The 27,586-nt window shown below is 38.8% G+C and overlaps 6 protein-coding genes and 4 long non-coding RNA genes across 25 annotated transcripts; 5 read left to right on the top strand and 5 right to left on the bottom strand.

The window, feature by feature from the left end:
- Positions 1 to 1,718: 1,718 nt before the first annotated feature.
- LOC116919978 (protein bicaudal C homolog 1-B) lies at positions 1,719 to 4,211 on the bottom strand. The gene is made up of 10 exons (XM_045172402.1): positions 4,074 to 4,211; positions 3,770 to 3,985; positions 3,483 to 3,710; positions 3,226 to 3,423; positions 3,015 to 3,168; positions 2,837 to 2,950; positions 2,629 to 2,772; positions 2,455 to 2,562; positions 2,273 to 2,392; positions 1,719 to 2,212 (listed from the first exon to the last, which is right to left on the bottom strand). Exons 1-10 carry the CDS (start codon positions 4,119 to 4,121, stop codon positions 2,199 to 2,201), a joined length of 1,344 nt encoding a protein of 447 aa, XP_045028337.1. The 5' UTR covers positions 4,122 to 4,211; the 3' UTR covers positions 1,719 to 2,198.
- LOC116934543 lies at positions 3,585 to 6,077 on the top strand. The gene is made up of 4 exons (XR_006645594.1): positions 3,585 to 3,725; positions 3,797 to 5,137; positions 5,218 to 5,601; positions 5,688 to 6,077. It is a non-coding gene; the product is annotated as an uncharacterized LOC116934543 (long non-coding RNA).
- On the bottom strand, positions 5,899 to 8,551 carry LOC116920705 (vacuolar protein sorting-associated protein 13D). Its single transcript, XM_032926798.2, has 4 exons — positions 8,341 to 8,551; positions 7,818 to 8,278; positions 6,588 to 7,757; positions 5,899 to 6,527 (listed from the first exon to the last, which is right to left on the bottom strand). Exons 1-4 carry the CDS (start codon positions 8,435 to 8,437, stop codon positions 6,108 to 6,110), a joined length of 2,148 nt encoding a protein of 715 aa, XP_032782689.2. The 5' UTR covers positions 8,438 to 8,551; the 3' UTR covers positions 5,899 to 6,107.
- Positions 8,552 to 8,765: 214 nt separating this feature from the next.
- On the top strand, positions 8,766 to 9,870 carry LOC116921793. Of its 3 annotated transcripts, XR_004393613.2 has the most exons (6): positions 8,779 to 8,832; positions 8,919 to 9,038; positions 9,167 to 9,275; positions 9,361 to 9,478; positions 9,546 to 9,599; positions 9,679 to 9,870. It is a non-coding gene; the product is annotated as an uncharacterized LOC116921793 (long non-coding RNA). The 3 variants fall into 3 exon arrangements; XR_004393616.2 differs by lacking the exon at positions 8,919 to 9,038 and having other exon boundaries at positions 8,766 to 8,832; XR_006645592.1 differs by lacking the exon at positions 8,779 to 8,832 and having other exon boundaries at positions 8,839 to 9,038.
- A 321-nt stretch (positions 9,871 to 10,191) lies between these two features.
- On the bottom strand, positions 10,192 to 12,661 carry LOC116921753 (poly [ADP-ribose] polymerase tankyrase). Of its 2 annotated transcripts, XM_045172391.1 has the most exons (8): positions 12,472 to 12,657; positions 12,136 to 12,207; positions 12,006 to 12,063; positions 11,775 to 11,944; positions 11,418 to 11,711; positions 11,102 to 11,355; positions 10,792 to 11,038; positions 10,192 to 10,723 (listed from the first exon to the last, which is right to left on the bottom strand). In XM_045172391.1, the coding sequence occupies exons 2-8, from the start codon at positions 12,205 to 12,207 to the stop codon at positions 10,409 to 10,411; spliced, it is 1,410 nt and encodes a 469-aa protein (XP_045028326.1). In that variant the 5' UTR covers positions 12,472 to 12,657; the 3' UTR covers positions 10,192 to 10,408. The 2 variants fall into 2 exon arrangements, with proteins under 2 accessions (XP_045028326.1, XP_045028325.1); XM_045172390.1 differs by having other exon boundaries at positions 10,792 to 11,355; positions 12,472 to 12,661.
- Positions 11,953 to 14,086, top strand: LOC123471269. The gene is made up of 4 exons (XR_006645591.1): positions 11,953 to 12,106; positions 13,234 to 13,638; positions 13,698 to 13,882; positions 13,946 to 14,086. It is a non-coding gene; the product is annotated as an uncharacterized LOC123471269 (long non-coding RNA).
- LOC116921744 lies at positions 13,115 to 16,404 on the bottom strand. Its single transcript, XM_032928088.2, has 7 exons — positions 15,694 to 16,404; positions 15,011 to 15,140; positions 14,714 to 14,938; positions 14,300 to 14,649; positions 13,678 to 14,227; positions 13,428 to 13,619; positions 13,115 to 13,355 (listed from the first exon to the last, which is right to left on the bottom strand). The coding sequence occupies exons 1-7, from the start codon at positions 15,838 to 15,840 to the stop codon at positions 13,222 to 13,224; spliced, it is 1,728 nt and encodes a 575-aa protein (XP_032783979.1). The 5' UTR covers positions 15,841 to 16,404; the 3' UTR covers positions 13,115 to 13,221.
- Positions 16,405 to 16,837: 433 nt separating this feature from the next.
- On the top strand, positions 16,838 to 20,245 carry LOC116921740 (translocation protein SEC63 homolog). Its single transcript, XM_032928083.2, has 8 exons — positions 16,838 to 17,207; positions 17,401 to 17,503; positions 17,787 to 18,015; positions 18,076 to 18,603; positions 18,666 to 18,896; positions 18,957 to 19,148; positions 19,209 to 19,913; positions 19,980 to 20,245. Exons 1-8 carry the CDS (start codon positions 17,084 to 17,086, stop codon positions 20,121 to 20,123), a joined length of 2,256 nt encoding a protein of 751 aa, XP_032783974.1. The 5' UTR covers positions 16,838 to 17,083; the 3' UTR covers positions 20,124 to 20,245.
- Positions 20,233 to 22,677, bottom strand: LOC116921750 (E3 ubiquitin-protein ligase parkin). Of its 5 annotated transcripts, none has more exons than XM_032928096.2 (8): positions 22,548 to 22,677; positions 22,184 to 22,371; positions 21,935 to 22,124; positions 21,526 to 21,865; positions 21,125 to 21,461; positions 20,934 to 21,059; positions 20,786 to 20,870; positions 20,233 to 20,726 (listed from the first exon to the last, which is right to left on the bottom strand). In XM_032928096.2, exons 1-8 carry the CDS (start codon positions 22,636 to 22,638, stop codon positions 20,617 to 20,619), a joined length of 1,467 nt encoding a protein of 488 aa, XP_032783987.1. In that variant the 5' UTR covers positions 22,639 to 22,677; the 3' UTR covers positions 20,233 to 20,616. The 5 variants fall into 5 exon arrangements, 4 of the variants coding, with proteins under 4 accessions (XP_032783987.1, XP_032783989.1, XP_032783988.1 ...); XM_032928098.2 differs by having other exon boundaries at positions 21,526 to 21,793; XR_004393563.2 differs by having other exon boundaries at positions 20,669 to 20,726; positions 20,934 to 21,031.
- Positions 22,588 to 26,693, top strand: LOC116921781. Of its 9 annotated transcripts, none has more exons than XR_006645584.1 (8): positions 22,588 to 22,710; positions 22,772 to 23,754; positions 24,137 to 24,385; positions 24,470 to 24,606; positions 24,677 to 25,418; positions 25,528 to 25,797; positions 25,866 to 25,942; positions 26,002 to 26,693. It is a non-coding gene; the product is annotated as an uncharacterized LOC116921781 (long non-coding RNA). The 9 variants fall into 9 exon arrangements; XR_006645585.1 differs by lacking the exon at positions 22,588 to 22,710 and having other exon boundaries at positions 22,786 to 22,922; positions 23,351 to 23,754; positions 26,002 to 26,333; XR_006645587.1 differs by lacking the exon at positions 22,588 to 22,710 and having other exon boundaries at positions 23,369 to 23,754; positions 25,528 to 25,578; positions 25,642 to 25,797.
- Positions 26,694 to 27,586: the final 893 nt, after the last annotated feature.

Genomic DNA, 27,586 nt, shown 5'->3' with positions numbered 1-27,586 from the left:
ATTTAAAAAGTTTGTTTACGATTCGCAGAAGTAAAGGACGTGTTCACGTGGTACAAAAACGTTGTCCTCGTGAGCGTGTCGTTGTATAATCAGTTGGCATCTGTTGCACGACACGAGGGTATTACATTATTTAGAAAGGGTCCTGTACAATTTTTTGTTTCCAATTTTAAAGTAAAGTCAAACCACGTGCCAGTGTAACGTGAAAGCCTTGTAATGATTTATTTATGACCGAAGACTAGAAAGTGTATCAAAATTGTATAACAAAGACAACCTAAAAATCACATGTTTTGTGTAGGAAAACAATTTGACAGATTCCAGAATGATGTCTAAATCATTCAAGCTGAAAACCAGAATCTCAGGTTAACTTGAAAATTTTTATCAAACTTGGGGAAAACCATAACAACAGAAAGAAGGAATAGTCATTAAAAAATGGTTTTATTTAAAGAGGATTTATTTTCGTGGATCCCTGCCTAATTTCAGAGTCCCTAAAATCACATCAAGACACATTCATTTCTCTAAAAAGTGAGGTATAAATAGGTGCCTCAAACCCTGAGACATCAATTCTATACCTGCAATCTACAAATCTTTATTGGATCAACTAAATGTAAATCCATGCCAATATAGCAACCGACGTATTTTTAAAACTACATAAAATTTTCTTTTCTTTTTCCCAGATTCGAACAAACTTTTTAGGATCAAACGCAACACCGAGTAACATCTACGATACCCACAAAACTCTTGGAAATAATAACGAGTAAGTTAACTACAGATATCTTGTTTAATGAACCACTAACATTGTTAGCGACTAGACCTTTTACTGCACTTCACGTGCTAAAGTTGGAAATTGCCTCCGTCAAACGAACTGTATTGTACATCAAACTTCAGTTGAATAGCTACGTATGTCCGTCAAATAGTTTGGCTCGTTACAATGTTAAAACAATGGAAGAGGTTTCTACTAGAAGTTAGCTTCCAGCTCCATGATCAATTTTTCAGGTTATGAAAAATTATATTGCCTTCTTGTACCGCTGTGCATTCGCAGATCAATGAGTATTAGTCAAATGCGTATTATTTACGAAACCTTTGATTACCCTCTACGTCAGCAGTTGGTGAAGATATCGATTCAGTTTTTATTAACTAACAGTGAAATGATACAGAATGCTACCATTCCCTATACGATAAATCTGATAACGTTTTTGGTTGAGGGTATATAAGTACTATTGAGAAGGAAAGTCCGTTTTTAATGCAAATGTCATGTGCTTAGTTTGGGTTGGCCAAATCCACTATGCAGCAGTGACTAATAAGAAATATATGAGCAAATTCCCTTATGCAGCGATGGTGAAGTTAAGGTAATTCAATTCATCATTTGCTTGAAATTTCTTTTGTCCGTACAGTTCGTATAGACTACTTCTCGTGTAGTGACCCACCACACGGCAAGGAGATGTCATATTTGCAAAACTCTTACACCAGCCTTAAAAACAAATTTGATTTTTCATTCACCTAGATATGAAGACAGACGGCACCCAAGTCCTCCATTTCCATCAATTCTTCCATGCTGTGGCAGCATATCCCCTGAGCGTAAGCTTGTCATCCTAAATTTCTTACGCAGAAAAGCATAAAGTTACAAAGTAGGGGGATGAATTCCCAAGGTTTGTTAGATAAAGCACTACAGGAAAAGAAGGAAACAATTTTAACATATTTTGCCATGTAAATGGCTAAGATTGTATTTACAGACAGTAATATTCTTCTACCTTTTGGAAAAATTGGAGAATCATCCATTCCACAGCAGATGTGAGCTGAAATCGATTTGGAATTTCACGGTGAGCTGCCGCAAACACGAAAATCGATGTATCTTTCCTATTGAGTGCCATTCCAAGGTCGGCCTTAGTAGAGTTGCTTTCGTCATCTAACACATCTATCATTTACAAAATCAGAGGTGAAGATCATCACCAATTTCAAAGAGTCAATTTTGACGTCCCTTGTGTTATGGTGGTAAACTTTGAAATGAATCCTAACAACATATTTCAGGAGTCAAGCTTGTAATGATCAAAAGTGAAGTGGTCGTATATACAAGGGTCCAGTGAAAAAATTACGATGCGGGAAAAAGAATTCTGGGTCAGAAGGTTAATAGTGACGAGTGAAACGACGAAGAAACACGAAAGTCTAAATCTGTTGACAGTGATGAATAAACGACGTGAACATCAGCGACGCAGTTCTACAAATGAAAATCAATCAGAATCAGTTTAAAAGATTGGAGCAAGTAATTAACGTATACCTTGAATGACATTCAACAGGATTTTCCTGGCACCGAACGAGACAATCCCAATACTGATCAAATCTTCGTCTTTCAAAGTCGTAAACATCGCCAGATCCACTTCGTTCTGCTTAAAGAGATCTGACAGACGCAAAAAGTCGAATAAGAATTTAATGTAGGTCAATACAAAACTTAATATTTACCTGAATAATGAAACAATCCGACCGTCTCCAGGAGCTGTGATAGGTGTCGAGATGAATCGTGGTCGAATCGAGAAGCTGCCAGTGATGTTGGTTTGTAAATATCGGTTACTAGAGGTACAAAAACAATAGTTTAAATCAATCAATTTTTAATTAGTCAAGAAATTGTTTGATTACGTGGAGAGGAACAGCTTCTGGTACTGGAAGTTTGGTCGGAAAGACTGGACGATTGGGGAATATCAATCACCATTGCACTGAATTGCTGTGCAGAACCGCTTTCATTTGAAGACAAAAAGTTTGACAACTTTTGCGAAGATGATACTATGGAAAAAATAGAATGATATTAGGAATAACTAATCAACGACGGGCGTGAGAAGTAACGTACTGAAAGTGTTACGAGTGATATCTGCAATTCCTAACCAATTCGACGGCAAATTAGGCATGATGGTCTGAATGTTGGGCTGATCCAGGCAGCATCTCAGCAAATCAAACAAATTTCCTGATACAAGTTAATCCATTAGGATAAAGCCAACCATATAACTTAAATGATACGATTGACGTACGTGCATTCCATTCGTAAGAAGTAAGTCGGATAGTCAGAGTATCCATGGAGCGTTCTAAACGAGCCAAAACATCAACGTCTTTCGCCTCAACCAGAAAACTACGACTAACACGATCTGATGGAACTTGAACCATCAATTGCATTGGCAGCAATCCCTACAGATAAAAGTAAGTTGTAAGTCTAAACTTTGTAAATGAGAATAAAACACATACATGTAGCATTGAGCTGGCCAAGTGAACTTGGTCGAAAGAACCACGGATCCAAACACAATACTTTTTAGGTAGCTCTTTCAAGACAGAAACATCAGGGCAACGAATACCAGCGCCTGTTGCTGCCACGATTTTGTCTATATGGTCCCGAATAAGCCAAACGTGATCGAAGGATGTCTCTATCTTCATTACTACGGTGTCCTGTGTTTAAGTAAACATTAGAACAAGTTCATCGGAGAAAATTTTTGAAATTATCATACCAGGTTACTATGCATTAGTTGTCTAAAGTAGATTACTGAATCTTTAAGCTCTTTGATTCCATTCTGGTGTCCACGGATGTTGACCTGGCAGTTGACACCATCAATCTTTGGAAAGAAACGCAACAAGACATCAAATGTTGTGGAAAAGTATTGCAAGAGGGATGACTGGCCAATGGCATTTATCCGTTCAAAGCTGCAATCGACAATGACTTCCACCGGAATATCCGCCTGGACAAGAAATTTGTAAGGTAAAATTGAAACAATCTGGGTATCAAATGATGATTTACCCGAATTCGTTGGCGAGCATTTTCAAGATTGGCTGGCTGACCACGAATCACTACGCTATTACTCTTGAGTTCGCTGGCGATGCGATTGCGATCCGGGAAATGGATGCGGGTTCCAGTTTCTTTCATCGTACGATTGATGTTCTTCCCCGATCTGCCAATAAGATGCGAATGAAATGGATAGCTCACTTCTATCGATAAAGTAGCTAATAATGGACCCTATGAAGTAAAAGTAAGCAACGTTTATAACTCTCTATGTAATTCAAATCGGTATTAAAATTAAAGGGATCAAGATTAATTGACTTACCAGAGAGTGCTGAGAAAGAGCTGGCGGAGGAGAGTTGACAGAGAACATGGCAGGGCATCGATGGAAACGCGAATGATGGTTCTTCGTGGGAAGCACTGGGGGTATTTAAGGCCATTCGAGGTCAAACAACCTGAGTTCGTGGTCTCACCGTCATCTTTCTTCTCCAAACAGAGCCGCTTTTCAGCAGAAGGGGGGAAGGCGTTGTTGGTCGCTTAAGCACTGGATTATCCCCAAGGAGGGCGTTAACAGCAAAGGGGGGACGGCAACATTCTTTTCATTTGAACTGCTTCTTTGGAATCGAAATTGCCGGAAAAAAAACAAAACAAAAACACGGTGTGTGTTGAAAACTGGGGGGTTCGCGCTGAAGTGTTGTGTTATCGTGACTTTGGGAATGGCTCTCTTTAACGGAGGGATAAATGACGACTACCTGCCCAAGAATGACTCCACGAGTTGTTCAATCCTTGCGACACCATCCGCGGCAAAACATTACTGTTGTTCGTCGTTTACTCCAGAACCAAAAACCAATCAAATAAGATTAAATCCGTCTGATCGGTTTCGGACGTTCCGTAAGCTAGCAGAAATATCAGCCATCAATGTCATACCATACAAAGGAATGAAGCACAATCATGTTTGATACTTTTTTGTTTCTTTTCGCCTCATTTTCCATTCTTGCTTTGCTTGCGTGCTTGGACTGATGGAAAATCTGATGGAAGATACCGATGGAAAATCAGTGTTATATAATCTTGGATATGCCTTTTTTAAAGCCATAATACGAACGTTTATGAGTTTGCAGAGAGCAATGGCAGTCGTCAGTGGGAAGATACAGTCTCACTGCGGTGGCGTCATCTGACGATGTATTTTCATCAGTTTCCACTGTCATTCATTCTCCAATTTTGTTTTTTAGAGTAATCTACGATATTTTTGTTTCATTGTTTTGTTTATTTTTCACCTAAATTCTACTTCTGTTATAAGAATGGCTTCAAAATGTGTTTTCACAGAAAAGAGGAAGCCCGTTGGTAAGCAACATATTGAAACAGTTTCCAGACCAAATTTAGATCAAGCTTGTGAGTTAACTTTAAACATATAAAATGTTGAGATAAAAATCAGTGATGTTGTTTATTTTATGAATATAAATTTTCTACAGGTCAGTGACTCATCAACGTCACTGATTTTCTACAGGTCAGTGACTCATCAAAGTCACTACTCAAATGAAAACTTATTTAAGTGGGTACTTTGATTTCTGGAATTATTCCCGTGCAACTTCATACATGCCAATCATGCCCTGTTGGATCAATGAGCTTGAAACTTCACATGGAAATCAACACATCTGGTTATCCAGAACTGTTTCAGGTGAAACATTCTTCCTTTTAAATGCTCTAATTTATTTTCCTTTTTAGTACAAACCAACATTACCACTTTCGGCTAACAACAATGGTGTGCCACTGAGAAAATGAACCATGCTAGTATCCCTTTACATAAAGTTAAACCTATTCAAATCAGATGTGAGATTGGATGTGAGATTCACCAGGTATTTCAGCGTACAATTTCAAATGTGTTCCATGAATATCTGCAAATGTGGTCTGATAGGATGTCTATTCTTTAATTACTTTCTAGGGACAAGAGCATGGGTAGCGCTGTGCCCATAATCCCGGATCGTAGTTATACCGGGTAAAGGCTCATTATGGTAGCAACCATATTAGGCGTGGTGTCACGCTGTGTTTGATTCTAAAGAAACAACATCTGCAAACCATCGTGCACCAAGTTTGGTGAGTGTGGAATCTGAGAACTCCTGTCATTTTGGATTGACGTAAACTTTTCAGTAATATAGGATGGGAAGAATTTATATGTGCGTATCATCAACAAAACAATTATGGGAATTAGAGAAAGGGGATATAGTCGTACATTCATAAATTTAGGGGCTGTGTGTCATTTCAGGAACGACGTAATCTGCTTGCGTTGTAATACGAAACAGTCAGAAAATAGTAAGTCTACGATGGGCCAGTAGCACATGTTTCCTTTTTTCTTTCTCGTCTTCTATGGCTCGTCTATGGTATTATCCGTGGACAAGGAGGTCAACCCGGCGACAGTGCAATTGGCCGTGGGATTCACATAAATGGGGCCAAACTCCATGGTAAGTGGAACTGGACTAAAAGGCGATTCCGCGATTAGAATGCGTAGAATCGCGACGTTAATCTGCAAATCCCACGACTCGTTATTCGAAAGCTTAGCCGCAGTCATTTTCAAAATTTTTGTAGCCTTGCGTTTAACAAGTTTAAAACGAGAACGGACTTCCTTCTGGACACGCTGGCCGAGTAAAGAACGATCTTTTTTGGGGAGAGGAAAACATTCTCTAATTTGACCAACAACTGCATGTTTGTAAACGCATTCCGTAGGCAAAGCATTGATCTTTAAACGATGGTTCCAGTTGCCATCAGGCGGCTGTTTTTCGTACACCTTATTGAAAATGATGTTAGGTAAATCACTGTTTGTAAGGATTATATAGAATCAACTTACGAAATTAAAAAGTGGAGTCGCATTCTCTGGATTTGCTGAAGTTTGGAAAAATTTAGTTGTGCGGTTGCACAAGGAAATGTTCCCGACACTAACATGCAGTTTAATCCAACCAATTTTCGAATGTGATTTCCAAACATCGACAACGATTTCACGCAACTCGAGTTCCACGAGAAGATTAGCTGGCTGGTAAGTTTCAATGCTCTTAGGACAGGAAGACAAGCGAAAACATCCATGTTTCAATGCGAAACTAAATTGAATAGGAAGCAAGTCTTCCTTTCGAATCCGATTATCTTTTCTAGCCTCCTCTAGCATTTCGAGGATCTCATGCTCAGTTGTCTTTTCAATAATTGACTCGTTATTTGCTGAATGCGTCCAGTGTTCTTCTGCATACCACCATGTCGAGAAATCGTTGTACCAGCGATGGAAAACACTTCGTCTCTTAGAAATTTGTTGCATAGCAATAGACCGTAAGATCATTAGTTCTTTTAATTCAAACTCGGATTCAATTCTTTCGCGTTCTAGCTCGAATTCTGCGGCTGCAGAGGAATTCATCAAGTGCTCTTTATAAGAACGAACGTAGAGGAGAATATCTTGAACGCGATGAATCACAAAAGGCCAGTTCTCGACCTTCTTTCTTTCATGGATTGCAGCAATGATACGCTCCCCAGCATACTTCCATTGACGCCCTGGGTTGAATTTATGGTTACCATGGCGAGATAGCATCTCAAGAATTTTGCAGCATTGGTAATACTGGGCATCACGAAATTCAATGTCGACTTGGTCGAGTACGAAATCACACTTAATGCGTGGTTGCTCGAGGGATTGCAGGGGAGCAGTAACACGGTTCCGCTTAATGTGGGCATAGCCATGGGTAGGAGTTAGGATGAATGCATCTCGCTGTATCAAACAACGTTCCATTTTCTGGCACAGATCATTCAGGGGCAGGTCGGCGAAGACGTTAGAATCTGTGTCCCAATAAACTGCTAATCCGTTGAGTTCCAACAGTTTATACATGAACTCTGGACTATAGTACAGGAACTTAGACGTTTTCCTTTTTTCGTCGCACGTCTGAGCAGTGAATGACTTTAGATGCAAGCCACATGCCATAACTTTACCAGGGCATGATATACCAGCATCTTCAAACCTTATGTGGACATTTGTCAGTGTAAGCTGAAAATCCAAGATAGCATCACAATATTGTAGTAAAATACAGTCTTTAAAAAGGCTTACCTCAATGTTTTGCACAATATTAGTCACCAGACTAGTTAAATGGCTTATCCAAGATGAACATGTTGAATTGTACAACAAAGATGCTAAACCACGAAAACCAAGTTCTGATCTCCATTCAGCTTCCATTAAATCCAGAGCAGCTCTTTTATATTCAAGAGATTCCAAAGGTTCATTCTTCTCCATTTGTTCCTTTTTATGATGCAAACAGTTCATAAATTCTTTTGAAGTGAAAATGAAGAAAGAAACAACTACAACAAAAACTATCCCTACCTTATTTTTTTTCTTGGGACCAGCTATCACATACATTTGATCAAAGGATATAACCCATGGTTGACTGCTTATTCTTGTAAGTGGTATGTCAATACAAATTTTCCCCACAAATCCAGCATGAATGGAAAATGGCAAGTCAAGGTTTTCAAAAGCAGTTTTTTTAATAGACAAGTTTTGTAATTCAGCCTTTCCTATAATAAATATAAAGCATTATGTTTATGTTTGAACTTTTCTGCTTTAATCATCGATCGACCTTGTAGGAGAGAAAACGAAAGTTGATTCTTGTCTAGATTTTCCAGATATTGCCCCAGGTAGGCGTTACAGAAACCAACAACTAGACTGGTAAGCATTTTTATTATAGAGTCACTCCGGCAGCTTAGACGGAGTGATGAAATGGAAAAATATAAAAAAAAACCGCCAAATTTACCCGCCAATTTATATGTTAAACAAGGCAAAGATAAGCAAACTCAGCTCAATTTATTCAAAGGGCCTGTTGCCGCTTATTAGTTTAACCACTTTGTTAGAATATATCAAAACTGTGTTGTATTTGAAAATGTAAAAATTCAAAAATTTATTTACAAATGCAACAATTTTAATAGTAAGAAGGAAAATAATAAGTTGTTTTATTTTAGCAATTTTTTCTTGAAATTTTTTCGATGGCAACGTTTTCTGTGCGATTCAGAATGGAACAAGTTAGACCAGTTCGACTTGGCGCGTTGGCGGTGACAACAAAAAGGAATACGAAGTAAATTTCATCCGTAGTTGTTGTATTCAGTCTTTCCAACAAATGGTAGTTTAATCGTGTATTACAAACCACTTGGTATTTGATAGAACTCAGATCGAACTAGATACTCAGACAGGATATCCATCATTGGGTAACATTTGGGGTCAGAAAGGTCACCAATACATTTCAGGAAGATAATTGGATCAGACTTGTCAATCACAAGAAATGTAACTGAGTGGATCAAGTGTATATCTATTGTGAATCTTTCTAGTTATATATTTATTTACTTTTAAAAATGTATTATGATGTTAATTGCTTCTGTTTGTGGTTTCATCGAAAAACTTCCCTTTTATAGTACTTGCTGGACATTTTAAAGAAACATGTCACATTGTGTACAGACATTTCTGCATCACAGTCTGAAAACATTGCAGACCATATCTTGATTATCTATTCCACCTTCCAAGGTAAGATTGAGGTATTACTGGAATTCAGAAATGATTTACACTTACTATGATTTTTTTTTCCTGTGGCCCCAATACCGCAAAATAGGATTTAAGAGGCTTGAAGAATAATCTCACATTTAGGCTATGCCATACAAAAATTTCTTGAAACTTCTGCTGATAACTGGTATTGGTATTTTAGATTTAGCTTTCTTAGCTGTTGCAAGGTAAATGTTTATTCATGTTAGATTACATACCTTTTTCTTTCTATTAAAATGTCACAATTGTTTTTAGTTCTTAGCTCATCTGGAGTGGCTATATTTTGGATTCCTGCACATATGAAATAAAGTACTATACAATTTTCACGTTACTGTAAATTTAAGTAAAGAAAATGTTGAATCAACCAACAAATGGTTTTATTCCCTAGGTGTGACTATGGAATGAAAACGTTGGCATTGTCCTGCATATTTTATTCTACATCATTGAAAAGAGAAAAGTGCTGGATGATTTTTTAGAAGGCTGGAATTATTATGAGAAAATCACGTTTAAAAACCACTCGAAAACTCATCGTGCAATGTATGGACGTGCACAAGCGAATAACCGGTTCTACTTAGAGTGAGACAAGGTAGGATTTTTATATTAATTCTAATATATAAAGCTTATTTTAAAAATTTTGTTCCTTAGCCTTGAACAAGGAGAGTCACGTACGAAGAACGGTGCCTAACCGTACTGAAGATATGCAAAGAGTGTGCTTCCCCAAGGTGCTTGCAACCAGGTCTGAAGCCACGCTGGAGAAAATACTCGGGGGAAAAAAACGTTACCGCTCTGAAAGCTTAAAGGTAGGCAAGCGAGTTTGACGTCACATGTGTTGTGTTGATTGATTGCGATTACTTGTACAGTAGGTCATTAGCGAATGTGCGCAGAATTAAGAATAACCAACTTTTACTTGCTTATTGGCTTTTGTATTCCGCGTCAAATCCGTTCAATTAATTGCGTAATTTTAACTGCGACTATAATTTTACGTATAAATTCAACATCATCATTTTTAAGTTTTATAACACAATTTTCCAAGATGGGCGCGGTATGTTTTGTACAATACAGGGGGATTGGATTGCTTAAGTCATGCATAAGATATGATGTTATCTGGGGTAAGGCAGCTAGCTAATTTCGAAGAGTAAATAAGATTGAAGTATTGTAGGAATCTCGAGTAAAGGTATTTTAAGATGAATGTTAGGTTGCAATTGCTGACGCAGGTAGAATCGACATTGTTGTTGAAGAGAAAGGGGTTGCGTGGCGAGGTCAAGAATAATTTGTTTGAAGTCCGGAGGAACGTTATTCAGGCGTTTGAGCATGACATTGTCAAAACTTTCAGCTGCGTCCATCACATTTAAAAAGACTCGTGGGTGCCGTGTTAAAATAGGTATGATGGAGTATAATCCCAGTGGATGGCGGTGTTGCGTCTTGAGTACCACCTACGGAACACGTTGATTTTTTATTAACTTAATTTTGTTTTAATGTAATGCAGTGGTGAGGTTCGTACCTGTGCCCCGTGACGAAGTAGCAAATCGACAACTTCGTGATCAAGCTTATCCCTGTTGCCATTGGACGTAACGTATTCAGCTAATACGGAGGGGTGTGGTAATCCCTCGTCGCTTCTGGCAGCTATGTTAGGATTAGCGCCATTTTCCAACAAAAGCCGGACAATATCCGCCCGATTTGCTACGTTGTCGGCACAGGCCACGTGTAACGCCGAACCCAAAATAGATGAAGTATTGTTGACATCAGCCTCCTTAAGTAAAAATGCAATTAAACTTCCATTGCTAGTTCTGTGATTTCTAGAAATTTTCATACCGGCTTCAATGAGCATCCTGACCAATTCGACGTCACCCTTCAGCACGGCTAAATCCAATACCGAAGGCTTGGATAGTGCTGGATCACCTGGTGGTGGCCGAACTCGTGCTCCTTGTTTCAGTAAGAGGCTCACCATGGAACGATTTCCTGAAAGGACTGCATAGTGAAGTACTGATCGGTAATCGTTCCGCTCGTCTGCTTGGGCATTCACGTCTGCTCCATAAGAAATTAACTTCAGAACGGTTTCTGTGGCCTACCAACAACGGGTAATTTTAATAACATATTGTAAATGAGATTTATTTCTTCCTAACTAACCTGTGGGTTCCGACATGCTTTCATCAGAGGAGTCAATCCACTGCGATCTCTTGAATCCGGATAGGCCCCATACATAAGTAAAAGTTCCATGGCTTCTGGGTTAAGTGCTGAAATAAGGCTAATTTCACAGCCGAAAAAATAACGTGTGTTCACGTTAGCTCCGTTTTCAAGCAAAAGCCGAGCCGCTTCATAGTGGCCATTCTTGATGGCCAAATGCAAAGGTTCGTCGCATAAATTAGGTTTGCCTGCATCTCCTGTTTCTTCGCCCATCTTGTCGGAAAAATTCACTTTGGCCTTTTACAATAATATTCTGGTAAGTTAACCTGTTGTTGCTCTATAAATTTCCAAGATACTTACTTGATATTCTAGTAACAGACTCATTATTTCTGTGTAGCCGTGCTCGGCACTCAGGTGTAGAGCAGTATATCCACAATCATCCCTAGCATTGACGTCGCTTCCACGAACTAGTAAAAATTGGACAGCCTCGAGGTAACGCTGCCAAACCGCATAATGGAGCGGACGCAAACCTAAACAGATATTAATATCCATTAAATATATTTTTCTATTTTTTACTTCAGTAGAACGTACCTTGTGTTACTGGGTCATTGGGGCTGGCTCCACACGCAATGAGTATTCTTAAATCATCCTGCAAAACGAAGGAAACAACGGAACTTCCCCATCATAGCTCGGTATGTTTTTTCATTCTTTCATTACTTACCAATGGGGAGAATCTGATAATACTGTCTGCCAATTCTCGTTGAAGAGGGTTGGCGGTACATTCGGTAGGCATCTTGATTTCGTACATGGTAATGCAAAGTTTTAAAGCTAGTTAGTTAACTTTGATAACGAAATTTTTTTCTTAAAACCACAACGCACACGCGAGACGAAAGGCTGTTTCTTGGCAGTGAACTACATCAACTTAGTAAAGACTATTTTTAGTTGGTGGCACAGCGCATGACTACGCCAACAGTAGTGTGGCGGATGGAGAAGATCAACAATAATAACCCTCACATGTCGCTGAAAGCCAAGTCAATGAACCGGCCAGTGAACTTACATTTGAATGTATTAAGTTGAAATGTTGTCAACTTGAAGTATTTGTGAACAGCGCACAAGTTGCTGCGTTTAAAGAACTGATGAAATCAGAGTTAAATCCTTTTTTTAAATTTTCTGGTAAACTGTTGTAAGAGAGAGGTGTTCCAGTTACTAGGGTTGTAGGTTTTCGATTGCGACGTGACTGCCGTTTCCGCGGATTTTATACTGCAAAAACAGGGCAGTGAGTGTGTGTTTATGTTTCTTTGGCAACTTACCAAACTAAGATACGCGTGAAAACCCATCGCCTTTTTTCTTTGTGGGGCAAATGACGTCGTCGTCTTTGTTGTCGAGACATCCGCAGTGTACAATTCCTCACTGAATCTGCGCATACACAGCTACGCTGCGTTTATTCTACCCAACGGTTATCAACAGCAAACGACCCCCGTGACTTTGCACTAGCCTTACGCGTGACCTGAAACTCGTCTTCTTTTTCGACGTTTTAGTTAAAACCGCGTCGTAGTTTGCCTTTTTGGAAAGCAAGAAACAATATAAATCCATGAAAGGCAAAATTACGATGCAATTTTGGATTAAAAGTGGAGAAAGAGCACGAGTTTCATGTCACGAGTAGGTATCACTTAACACACTATGGGACAAATAAAAATGACTTTTGAATTTAATCACATTTTTTATTCGAAACTATAAGGCGGGTTCTACACACACACAAAATATTGGTATACCTCGATGACGTGATAAACTAAAAATTTTTGTCTTTTTATTTTGGAAGATTGGCGTTTCTCCGTCGTAGCATCATGGGAAGCGGTGCCCAGAGACAGCAGCACATGATACACACACCGCCGACGATGTGAAAACAAACAGCAAAACTTCCCGTTAACACCTGAATGTAGCCTGCAACCGATTGGATGAGTAAAGAAATTTTGTTTAAACTAAAACGTTTTTAGGTTTGTAAAAGTAACGTACCGATAATGATAATTCCTGGAAAAACGATTAATCCACCGATGAAAAGATTGAGACCGAAAGCGGCTGCTAGTTTATCCATGCCAAGGGTTTGGACAATCACCACCACTTGCATACCAGTAATTCCTCCAACCCCAATGCCGTAGATGATGCAGCTAATTACCATGCCAACGAAATCAGTGGAAAATGCCAGAGCTAAAACGTACAACGACAGGTAATTTGGTTGCTATATTTCTCAAGTAGTATGGCTTACCAAAACTGCCTATACCACAGATGGCAAATTCGATTAAAAAGACGGTGAGGGTCGTAATGTATTTGGAAAATTTGCCAGCCAGGATGGGAATAGCGAGACGGGCAACAGTATCTGACGCTGCAAGAATGGTAACCAGTGATGCAGCCGCTGTTGGGGGAACTCCCACACTTTGAGCAAATGATGGAACTAGGACATTGAATTGTTGGTAAGTCAGACGCCCCAAAGCCATTGCCACAGACATGATGATGAAAAAAGGATCTTTAATCAGGTTTAAATCGAGAATGCTGGAAGCTGGTGGACACCGTGGCATGAACTGGAGCCATTTTGGTCGTTTGTCAATTTGTGTGCGAGTCTTCAACTGTTTTCTCATCTGTCCCAGCGACATAGTAACTGGCATCTCATGGGCTATAGCCGGTTCCAAGGAAACTAAAGAGCCAACGCTACCCAGGTAATTAAGGACATGCATAGATGTCGGCCTGGAATCGGGGCCCGCATCTGAATCGTGAGTACTACCACGACCGCTTGCTACTGATCGCGATCGCATCCTGTTCTGAAAACGTCAATTGACTGGTCAGTTTTACGCTTTAAAAATGTTGCATGATTGTTTTCATTTCAAGTATACAATATCGCCGTCCATTTGCTGGACTCGCCGGATGTCTGCTGATGCCTTGATGAAAACGTTACCAGTCCAGCTGGTGGGTCGGCTCTTACTAAGAGCGGAAAGAGTTTCGACATCCCGAATCAACGGCGTCGGCTCCTGCTGTTTTTCCAGCAATTCAACTTCAACGTTTGGGGTGTCGTCTAGTTTCCAGTGCCATCTAGACGGCTGAAATAAGAGGGACGCCACGAGCCCTTGCAGCACGACAGCCGAGTAGATCAGCAATCCACCACGCAATCCAAAACCATCGAACAAGCTCTGCATGATCAAAGGAATGAGCATCTGACCAATTGATCCTCCGGCCATAGTGATACCTTTGCGTAAGAAAATAAAAGATCAGTGAATGAATCACGTAAGTTGACATTACAAAATCAATACCATTGGCCATATGTCTTCGCTTTAGGAAATACTCTTGCAAAAGCAAAAGACCCATGACCCCACTAAGGCTACAGCCAAAGCCGAGCAAAAGTCCGTAGGACGCATACCAAATAAGCATACTCCCGGCGTATGAGGAAACAATGATGGCAACTACCATCGTTACGGAACCAATAGATGCCAGACGTCGATGAGAGTAAATCTTCAACATGGCCGACACCCATGGACCTATAAGTATTTACAACACTAAATTTCATGCTTTTGTTTGATTAAGTATGAAGCAACTCATCAGCTTCATACCTGTCAAGTTCAGGACGGCTACAGCTATTCCAGGAATCCATGAGACGCCTGCAATATTGGCTGAATCGTACTCGCGAATGATAAAAGGCACTAGCACACCGAAACAAGTTACAGTTGTTGGAAGAACCATCTGTCAAACATTTGGTGGGACGATGTGGTGAAGATAAATTATCGATCATACCATGTTTCATTCGTGTCGTAATCTACGGTAACTATGGTTTTTTCTACTATGACTAAGCAAAACGGATTTTTAATTACCAAAACCCTTAAAAAGCTCTTCTCTAGATGATAAGGAAGAATTTATTGCGTTGAACGTTATAAAATGTTGACACAAACCATTGCTTCAGGCGATTAGTACTTTATGACTAACCATATCTTGGTGTATAGTAAAATAAGTAATTTAGTTGCCGATTAACAAACATAAAATAGTTTAAAGTCGAAAAAGTTCAATATTATTCATTTATAAAGCGTGGCTCGTTTGCATCACGACAAGAAAGAGGAAAAAAAAAACGTCTAACACATTCTTCAAAGATTTTACAATTGTTTTATTGTTCAAATTTTGGAAAAGGTTTGAAGGTTTAAGCAGCGTGGTTTAAGTATAATTATTTTCTGATTTTAAAAGATTTAAACTACTGAAGATTTTAACTTTTCGTGTTACCGAAACTGTTTTGATTACAACTTACCAGGTTGATGCTTGTAGCCAAGATGATGACCCAACCCCATGCGCCGTCTGGAGGTACCAGTTTCACGTTTTTCGGTTTCACGGTGAGCGGAGATGCTGCCAGTTTCGTGGTGTCTTTGCTAATCGCGCTTTTTTTTTCTTTGTCCATTTTTCGTTGAAGAGAATTATTGATCTAAGAGCACACACATGCGTCAAGTATGGCGATTAAAGATGTACTGCCATGAAGCGGTACAATATTCCGGACACTCATAAACTTGGCCAAATATTAATGGTCACGGGCATCCGTTCGCTCAGGTACAACATGGGGCGCTCAGGTTTTGGTCATAATCTCAAAATCCAACCCGCCTTTGTTGGAGAGCTTAGCGAAACACATTGTTAATCCTTAAATGATGCGCCCTGTAAAGATAAGAGCCAAAAACTGGTTATTTCCTAATTAAAATTTCTTTGGGTCGAACGGTCGTCATTCAAGTGCTTTATACTTCTTGAATTTCTCAACTCCTTGGACTTTAGATTGCTTGTTAGCCATAAAGTTAATGACCGAAATGTTTTGTATTTATTTGTGTGACTTGCTTTTTTCTAAAGCATTCACCAAAGGGCTCGCATAATTTTACCTTTGTCCGTGGTTGTAAATTTGTCAGCCATCGTTATCAATGTGTACTTTCCCGATGGGGCCATTTTCCGATCTTACTGTGTGTGGTACGATAGAAACAAATATGCAAAACATTTTTGTATTCTTTTTGTTGACACGTCTGGCCAGCGGAGGCTTCGTTGGCCACGTTGGCTTCTTCCATGCCAGCGTCACAGGTTTTTTGAAAATGCCTAATTTGTAAGGCCATAAACAAGTGTTCCAACGGCTCGAGCCTCTTTTCATCTGTCGTTATGTTTCTTATAGAAGGGAAATGAAGGAACGCCATCTATCGAATAATTTCAAACTTTGCTAGCCTTTCCAAATTTCAATTTATTAAATTACGTTAAAAATGAATTTTCCGTTTCGTACTTATTTAATATTTTGTGTAAACTCAAAACAATACCCGAATTGCCCTTTGATTTTTAGCCAGAGATAATTTTGAAAACATTATTTTGTGTTGCACATAGATGACGCTAAATTCTGTTGCTTGTTGGCGTGGACGTGGAAGGCCTATGAATTTAGTTAATCAAAATTGCAACCCATCGTAGTCCAAAACCCTATACTTTGAAGAGTTCTAGGGTGGGAAAAACAACGTCTGAGGAAAAGCCGGACGTGGCTGTAAATGAAATTTCTTTTCCAATGAGTTACGTTTAGTTTTGAGTTGGTGTAACCCTTTCCCTTTGCCAAATTCTTGTCAGAAAGCGGTGTCAGTGATTAGCCTTTGTAAATAAAAAGTATCATAGCTTGACATTTAAGTTAAAACATGGGTGGACAGAAGTTTCAGTACGACGAGAGTGGTTCAACATTCGTCTATTTCCTTCTTTCATTTTTGGCGCTCATATTGGTCCCGTGCACATATTATTGCATCTTCAAAAAGAAGGAAGAAAGTGAGTGTTTTCAAATTTCGAATTATTGTAGAAGTTGCCTGTGTATACGAAAGAAGTGTGGTGCATTCAAATCGTTCATTGGGACATGATAGAGAAATACCGTTGTGTTAGCAGGAGTCGATGAACTTTACCCAATGGACTTTCATAAATACGATATTTTTTTGTCACACTTCTAACTTGTTTTCATTTACAGAAAAACTAAATAAAGAACAGCTAAGTACATTTCAGCCCTGCAAGAATAAATGGGCCAGGCTGGAACGGAAGGATCCTGGAGAGACGTTTAAGAAGCTTCTCATGTAAGTTGTTTTGCTTTCTCTTCACTTGATTTTAATTGACATGTTTTTTTTTTTTACTGGTGTAACTTATTTCTTGTTATATTTTTGACTAATCTTAGGAATAAGTATTCCATACCTAAAAGTGACATTGTCATTATAAAATTCTTGATAGTCAATCTTGTCATTAACAAAGATGTTGTTAAAAATTTGGATTTGTGTAGATACAGTTAAATTGTTAAGAAGTCTCATAATGTTAAAAACAAACATTGAAATATCTGAGTAATTCTGTTTGTTCTCCTTTCAGAAAATTAGCAATCATCCTAGGATGGGTGCTTTTCTGCTATGTAGCATATAAAACTTCACAGTATGACTATGAATATGCTAACTTTGATCCATATGAAATTCTGCAAGTGGAAGTTGGTGCCTCCCCGGCAGTGGTTAAAAGTGCTTATCGCAAGCTTTCACTTATCTACCATCCTGACAAGAAGACTGGTGATGAAAAAACCTTCATGAAAATTACAAGAGCTCATCAGGTAAAATAACAATCTGTTTCTAATGAAGTTGACATCTACACACTATGTTGTTGTTGGCAGGCCTTGACTGATGAAACAGCCCGAAGAAATTGGGAGATGTATGGAAATCCAGATGGACCTGGAGCAATCAGTTTTGGTATTGCTCTGCCATCCTGGATTGTAGAAAAAGAAAACTCGATTTGGGTTCTAGGACTGTACGCATTGTTGTTCATGGTTGCCCTACCCGTAAGCGTTGGCACTTGGTGGTATCGCTCGATTCGTTATTCTGGAGACCAAGTACTGCTTGATACCACTCAGATGTACTACTACTTTTTCCACAAGACCCCACATATGGCAATCAAGCGAGTGCTTATGATCCTCGGTGCATCAGCCGAATTCCATAGACGCAACAATCCAGAAATACAGGAACGTCGCAGTGACAACACAGAAGTACCCCAACTCATGAAACGTTTGCCTCAGCTCAACGAAAAGAACAAAGAAAGACCTTTGTGTTTCATGTATTCCATCAAAGCACGCACTCTTTTACATGCTCATCTAACCCGGCTAGATCTGCCCCAGTCGACGCTGGAAGAAGACCGTTGTGCTGTGGTATGCATTCTAACGTTCCAAGCGTTCAATACTTTTTCATTCACCTTCCTATTTGCTAACAGATTAAGAAGTGCCCGGCATTAATTCAAGAAATGGTTGTGTGCGTATCTCAGCTCATAATGTTGGCCCATGCTGGGAGACTGAGTAGGATGCCATCGTTGGTTACATTAGAAGGCTGCATGAAACTTTCAGCCATGGTCGTACAAGGGCTCTGGGAATGCAAAAGTCCGCTTCTACAGTTGCCTCATATCACTGACGAGAATTTGAAGTATTTTTCTAGTAAACGATATCAGGTAATAGTTATACATTCATCTTACTTAATGCGGAAATTACAAGCATGTTTATCGTATTAGATCCGCACACTAGAACAACTCGCCCGGCTAAAAGATGAAGACCGCAGGGCTTGCTTACACCATCTTAACGACAATCAATACAATGATTTAGTTCTAGCACTTGGAGGAATGCCTTATGTGGATATGAGTATTAAATATGAAGTCGTTGATGACGAGGCCACTACAGTGTATACGGCTGGTGCGATCGTCACGGTAAAAATAACATAATATGGTGATAGTGATCGATCATCATTAAATCTTGTTTTTTATTAGGTAACGGTTGCCTTGGCAAGAAGAAATTTGAGCGTCCTATTTGCCAACGAAAAAGATACATCTAACGAATTCATTGAAAATGGTGAAGTGATACCAGAAGAAGAAGAAAAGCAGGAACCCAAAAAGAAGACGCTACCTTGGCAAAAAAACAAAGGCAAGAGAGCAAACAACAAGAAAAGTGGCAAAAAAACATCAGTCAAGAAGGAAACAGATGATAAAAAAAAGGTTGCAGTCAGATCAAGTAAGACTGCCTCCAAAACAAAAGATGAAGAATCTGAGAGTTGCAGTGAAGATGATGCAGAAGACGAAGTTGAAGTTGACGAGTCTGACGAAGTTGAGGCTGAAGCTGAAGAAAAATCAGCGAACAACGATAGCTCCGAGCCAGAAAAAGATGACGATCAATTAGAAAAGCTTCAGAGCGACGTTGCAATGAGGCGGCAGAGATTGTTGGAAGGGAAAAGTCAGTTCTCGCACTCCGTGTATTGTCCATTTTTCCCCGAAGACAAACAAGAGTATTGGTGGGCTTATATCACGGACCGAAAACAACAAATGCTACTGACAGCACCGTACCACATTACCAATCTGGTAGAGCACGAAGAAATCCAGCTCAAATTTACAGCTCCCTTCAAACCAGGTTTTTACACCTTTGCTGTGTGTTTACGCTCCGATTCGTACTTTGGTTTCGATCAAATGAAGGATATCAAGGTATAACTGATGTGCAGTTTTTGCTGTTAAAAGATGGTATCTAATTAACCATTGTTGGTTTCACAGATGGATGTTAAAGAAGCTGCAGAGATCCCAACCGAGCACCCACAGTGGGAGATTTCTGATGATGAGGATGAAGAAGATAAGAATTTCAGTGGCTCTGAATCTGAATTTGCTACCGATGATGACGAAGACAGCGGCAAAGACTAGTTTCTCTAAAAACGACACATTGTTTTGTTTGCCAGACTTCAACATTCTTTTCGTCGGATAGTGGAATCCGCGTTGAACACCTTGTAAAGGCTTAAATCATGAAAATTAATTTCTAGTGGGCATCTTTTCTGGCTTTATTTTCATCGGCTATACATGTGGTATTTATCACTCCAGGTACACCTTCTGCCAGTAACACACAACTTATCTAGGCCTTCACTTGGTGGAACACGGGAAATTGCAATATTTTGTTATAACGGGAGAATTTTGAGGCCTCTTAGACTTATCAATTTTCTATCTGTAGAACAGTACTTTAAATATTTTGGATAATGAATCGTTTCCATTCTATTTTACATATTTATCTAGATGTCCACTATAGGAACCAAATGTCACCAATTTCGCGACTAGTATAGCGAAAAGAAAATTACACTCTCCTTGCTTCTAAGCAACACTGCGATAATCGAAGGCAGTCGTTATAAGTTTAAAGATGTCCAAATTATCCGAACCAGTGACTTCCCATGCACTCTCTCGTCCACTCTGTTTGGCAAACCCAGCACCAATGAAACCCGCACTGTTGGCGAGTACAAATCATATGCATACAACCTCCTGTAAAATCCAAAATTAACACCTTTTTCTAAAACAAACGAATTTGATATTAATTGAACCATCGCGTTCAGTTGGCGTTCGGCATTTGGGACATGGTTTTGAAGTGACACGTATAGTAACGCGACTGTCTGCATCCCACATCGCCTAATTGTTTCAAAATTTACATAAGAAAAGACCAGCAATGAGAAAAGCGTGAATTCTAGTAACCTGTGCAGCTCGCCTAGGATCAACAACATACTCTGTGGTTGTCAGCATGGATTGAAAATTACCATCTCCATTCGGTTGACATTCGTCAATATGATAACCTTGTAAACAATCACGGCAAAAAACAAACTGCAATTATGCGAAATTAATATGGGCGAAACCTGGTATTGCAATGATTAAGGATATATGTTTACCTCACATCCTCCTGTGCACTGAATCCGTCTACAGGAAGGGTCTGCAAGTAATCCCATGCCACATCCGGGTTGCGGACAAAGCACACCACCTACCGACATAACGTATTCCTCTGCCCCAAAGTGCAGAAGCCGCTGGTACTGCTCACCTCCAAGAATTTTGAAATGTTGGGTTCCATCAATCAGTGAGTTTTCGCATCCAGCTGGGCAGGGTAGAGTGTAACCGATATTTGGATTGAAAACAAAGCGTCTCTCGTTCAACCGAGACATACAGTATTGTTGAAAGCATTCTAAACATATCACATGGGAACTGGAACACTGAAAGACCAACACAGGATCACTAAATCACAGTAAGAGAAATAAATATTCTGATAGGTCAATCATGAAAAAGAAAATACAACTACCTAATATCCATACAGGCCAGACATTGGACCTGTTTGAAATTCGATTTGACCAGATAGAGTGGAAGGGTAGAATCCATCTCTCCTTGCGAAGGATGGTGTGCGCACTTGAAGTAGAATTCGGCCCACGAATGATCACAACCTTCCATTTGGCAAGTGCCGCTTACTTGCTCGGGTCGCAAGACATCATCCCAACAGCACGGATCTCGGTCCACCGTGAAGGCACCGGCTTTGCAAAGGCTACAACGGACCCGAAGTTTACCATTCTGGACTGATTTGCAGGGAGATTCACAATAAACATAGAAATGAGCCTTCTTCTGTTTATATTCAGGAGAGCTGCAGCCTACCTTAGGTGGAGGTGAACACTGTAGTGTTCAAGGTGGAAACAAAACAAAAATTACTATAAATTTACCAAGTGATTTGTGCAGCAACTTTTGTTCTTCTTCTGTCAATTGTAGGTCAAGCAATGTTTCACACAAAGGCTTATCCTGGTGAAATGGTGTGCCTTCCGACTTCTTTTCATTGGAAGGTATTGCATCATCTTTTTTTATCACCTTAAGTTTTACGGCATTAAGAATGCTATTGTGACCAAGATCACATTCCTTGCAGATAACAAAGCAAAATAAATCTCTCAGAAAGTCAATAGTAAAAAAATTGGTACCTCTAGTAGAAGATTGTCAGCAAGACTTTTACCAGCAAGGATAATGCTGATGTCTTTGACTTGCAGGCCAAGTTTTGGAGCAATAAACTTCTTGATCCGAGCCACGTCCCAATCCCGACTCATCTGAATAAGAAACGTTTTTCCCCCCGCAGCTTTTATGTAAACAGGCAGAGTAAATTCACTCGAGTCTGTGGGCCAAAAAAACTTCACAATTCTATCCAATATTGAACGAATGAGAGACAACAGCCACTTTATCATTCTGAAGTTTATGCAAAACTTCCACCAGAAGGCAACATCATAAAAGTTAAATAGCTATTACTAAAAATATAGTGCCTAGAAATTTTTTACAATTTCTATTGGTTACCAGACAGCAAATGCCGGTATAGTGGTAAGTAAATAAACTGGTTACGTGACAACAATAGAACACGTCGTCTGTCGTCGAATTCGATCAACATTATTTCGACTAAACATCTAAATAAAAGGCTCCGCACATTGTAGCTTTTCGCAAATAAACACTTATTTTTCTGGTATGTTGAACGGAGAACAAGGCGAGGATTTTATTTATTTTTTTTTTTTGAACATCTCTAGAAAATCTGTCAAGGAAAAAGCCTCATGTTTCACACCCTCATTGGTATTGGCAGTAAGGAAGAAAAGAAAGCAAGTAGCAGAGCCAACCCATGAACTACTATAACTTAAGGAAGGGAATCTTCGAGACTTCGACAATTCCCATGTCGGCCATGTAATTTTTTTAATTAAATTTAACATAAAAAAATAATTATTGACTTACCAAATATCCCTATACTGAAAATTAAACCTTAATGAGATATTTATTCTTTTCCATAAAAAAAAAATAAGGGAAAAGGGCGGGCCACCGGTGCCATCTGGGAACCAAAAATCCTAGCTCATTGCTTGTTTTCTTTCTGCAATTTCGAGTTGAGTTGTCAATCGGCAAGAACATGCGATTTTGGTTCATAGGTGGCTCAGTTGTCAACAGCAAGAACTTGCGATTTTTGGCTGGTAGATGGCACCGCCCTTTTTCCCCTCCTTCTACAATTAAAATCAAATATCTCCTTAAATTATGCGTTTATGTAAAGAAAAAAATTATGTAGTTAGAATAGCCTTTAAAGGTGCATTTAATGATGTAATTTTAATTTTTTTCATGAAAAGAGCCCACCCGACAAGCTTTAACACGGCGAGATGGGGAAAGAATCTAATTTTTCTGGTATCGCCTGCTCTGTTCGTTTCCTTTATTACTGTTGTGATTGGCTGTTGAAGTTTTCAAACGTGTTTCCTGATTGGTGCACTTATCACACACCTGCTGGAGGCTCTGGCTGCTAGTTCCGAAATTAGACACAACGACAGACGATTCCCCCCATGTCGTGAACCAACCAGGGTTCTATGACTCTGGTCTCCGTTATTCTTTGCTTATTCGAAGACCAGTTGCTGCCTGAGTGGCAGCAGTGCACCTCAATTACCATTACCATTACCATTACCATTACCATTCTGTGTTTGTTCCCCTGTCCCCTCGCCGCATCAACAGGAAAAAAACGAAAAGGGATTAGCCGGCTAAGGTAACTTCATTTTTTACAGGGGAGAAGGTTAAATGGCGGATGGTATTAAGTTGAATTCCTGAATACATACATGTTCTTGTAAAACTTCTGACATTGCATTATCTGCAAATGTTGGGACCAGATTTATGCTTAGCTTTGTTCCAGAAAAGATTTGTAGTTAGGTAGCTGAAGTTGTTGACCGAAAGCCTCGAATTGTGTTCTGATTGCATATCCGATCCTAGTAATTCTAGAAGTTGTTAATCCTTTTCCCTCTTTTTGTTTTTTCTTTGATTTAACTGTTTCATTAAGTTCAGTATGCTTGTCTTTTGAGAATTGGAGTACTACAATTACATTGGCACACAGTCTTAGAATAGCTACCCTCTTAAAGTTAATTTGTTTTCAGTTACAGATGTGGGCTGAGTTGACTACTGTAATGACTGCAGGACTGACAAAAAATTTGATAAATTAACTTTTGATTGATGGTGACATGTGGTGCAAGGAGAAATCCATATGAAACTTTGCTGCAAAGTTTACTTTTTCAGGTAGCCTATTGACCACATTGACTCAATTTTTGAAAACTGTATGTTCAATGGGGGAAACACATTTTGAACAATGTTGGATTCATCTCATCTGGAAAAAATTTATAAGTCAGGTGTCCTAAACAGTTATCATGCAGTTATTAACCGTAAATTTTTTAAAATTTCATCAGTAATTTTTAAATGGTAAAATTTTTCAGAGAAAATAAGGTTGAATTTAAAGAACAATTGACGAAGACATTGGTTTTGTGTTGGCATCTGAACCAGTATGGAACTAATTAGTTATGTGGATTCAATTTGCTTCTGGACAGGGACTCGCAGCACAGCAGCTCTATGGGTATTTTTTATTAATAAAAAATTTTTTGATGATTGTTCATTTCTTATATTTTTGTGATAATGCTGACCAGTTATTTGCGAGTGGAATTTTACCTGACAGCACATATTAGCCACAGATCCTTGAAACAAATGTAGGAAAATAAATACTGTTGCTCAAATCCTAGAAAATATTTCAAAGTCAGTTCACCAGATTGTTGACTATATTTTGTGTCATTAACATTTGAAATAGTTCCACATAACATATTTGTTATTCCTTAAAAATAGCTGTATACATCTGTTGGATGTAATCAAGCTTATGAAGAATTACCCATGTAAAAGCAATTCAGGCAGCAAACCTGATGACTTGGGGGCTGAAGTACAAAAAGAGGATGGAACAAGGTTCCAGAAGACATGGTATTTAAAATCATCTGCTATTAAAATCAACTCAATGAGTGGTAATATGAAAGTATTCATTACTTAATGCTTGAATGACTGTTAAAGCCATTTAGCAATACAAAAATTTCATTGGTATTCATAAACTAAGAATTAGGTTACACATTTTCCCATGTATTTTAAATGGAGCTAGCTAGAATTCCACACTTCAGTAATTTTTTTTTATCATGAAGTCATTCACAAAGATTTTGTGCAACAAAACAAAATAAAATTGTGGGTAGATGGGAAATTACTGCCAAAAACAGGAATTCGACTACCTCATTTTTGAATTTAATTCAAAAAGAATTGACGATCTATCTAGCAGATAGATCGTTGACGTTCGCGTTTCATTGTGCTGAAACACCCGTGCTTGTTTTGAACTATGGTTGTAGATATCAAATAGTAAGTTAAATAGTCATCAGCTTATCATTTGTCATAAGTGTATATCATCGTCGACACACACAGCCCTAGGATAGCTAACGTTTAAAAATATATCACTTTTTCTTTACAGGCATGGCCAGTACTGCTGAAGGACTGTCCAATCGAAGCTTTGATAGAACATGTAACAAGTAACGCAGAAGACACAAAAACGATAAATGTCAAAAAGCAATTTCTTTAATTAAAGGAAAGCCTTGACGACTTCATATCTATTGAACGATTGGGGATCATCCATAGTTTTTTTTTTTTTTTTTTACATCAGTTTGATTACTTCTAACCACCGTTGACGAAGTCTTCCGCAGCATGCGAAATTGAGCAGACGATAATGAAGAAAATATGAACGGTGAAAGAAGGATATGGTTTATAGTTTTATAGTTTCTAATTTCTAACCAATGGTTTTCCTGTTCTCAGTGATGTCAGTGAAATCTGTTTTGGCTGATTCCTCAGTTGATGAGCTATTCTGATTTCAGGACTCAACTTTAGACAAGGTTTATTATTAAATGGTATGTTATAAATCCACTTCATTACTTTTCTTTTCAATATGTAGGGATTTAAACCATACTGGATAGGAGGTTTTATTAGAATTACAGAAGATTTTAATCAGAATGTTTTGCCAGGAGCTTCGGAAGAACATTGATTGCAAGGATTCTTTGGCTAAGTTTGATAAGAAAGGCTTTCAACTAATCTTATTTTATTTTCTTAATATGGATTTCTAACTGTAGTGAATTACTCAGCATCTTTCAAACTTCAACACACAGCATCATTTACTTCTATACAGTCGGAGATCAAGTTCTGTTAAGATGCACAGTACTTGACTTGATCTTTGACATTTCATTTATGGTTTGCATTGCTTACTATTACATTCAGTTTGATTTCACATTTTCGAGATCTTGAAATTGATTATTTTAATTTTAAATTCTTCACATGTAACATCTTTATTATTGAAACAGACAATGATATGATATGATGCATTGCGTTTAGCTCTTTTGGGAATTGATCATCACACAAGGCATGCATTGAGCAGTGATTTAAACATAAATGCTCACTTTTTCATATTCTCCATAAGGCACGCCACGATAACACTGTTAAGGCTATTTCCGTGTACAATCGACTGTAACAATTAATTTAAGTGCATGTTTGAAGTGGAGCATCTACTTGACACCTCAAAAGTCTTGAGTTTCAAACCTCATGTAGTGGTGAAAGTAATGATATACTAATTCAATAAAGTGTTAAACTTTATTCAATTTACTGTGAACGGAATCCTAAGTAAAATATAAATTTACCTTGAACATTGCTACAAATTATATCTAAGTGCAAAAAGGTTGTCTTTAAATGATAAGAAAAAATGGCGCTAATGTTGTGTGATTTATGGCTCAATGTCTGAGCATCGGCATAGTACGCTGACAATACAGGGTTCGATTCCCATGCAAGTCAAATAGCACATGTTATCATAATTAAATTGCAAATCAAATAAATATTATGTTACTTTCACAAATAGCCGGTAGACATCCTGGGACGAACTCCACCAGCGTACCTAAGCATGGTTTCACAGAGCGTGGTATGTATCTTTGGGTGAGCTCCATCAGGGCAGCCGGGCCTGGTTTCCTAGACTACCACATAGCCACTTGAAGTGGGGTAACTGACAGGGATTCAAGCGATACACCGTCGAATTCCCAGGGCACCTGTGGTGGGTTCCGTGGATCACCACGCTGCCAATTGAAGTGGGGTACGTGGGAAGGCATCCGAGAGATCCACTATCAAGTTCCCAGGCCATCGCCTGTCAGTTGGACCAGGATTGGCCTCTGTATCCCAAGAACGACATTTCAAGAAGATTTTAAGAGTCTACCTAGATATTGTGTAATGATGAAGATCCAAAGAATACAAATATATCAGTTGTAGCTCAGTGGTAGAGCGGCGGCATGGTAAGTCAAAGGTTCAAAGTTCGACTCTGGCATGCCCAAAGTGTTCATATTTATAATTTTTTTGTCATTTTGTGAAAAAATGAAGAAATTTGGCATAAAATAAAAAATTCCAGCAATAAAATTTTTTTACGGAAAAAAAAATTCCCAGAAAAATTTTACAAAAAAAAAACCGGAAAAAATTTCCAGAAAATAACCAGGAAAAAACAATTT

The sequence above is a fragment of the Daphnia magna genome, linkage group LG4, assembly GCF_020631705.1.
Source record: "Daphnia magna isolate NIES linkage group LG4, ASM2063170v1.1, whole genome shotgun sequence".
NCBI classification, from domain to species: Eukaryota; Metazoa; Arthropoda; class Branchiopoda; order Diplostraca; family Daphniidae; genus Daphnia; species Daphnia magna.
This window is presented reverse-complemented; position numbering and strand designations above follow the sequence as displayed.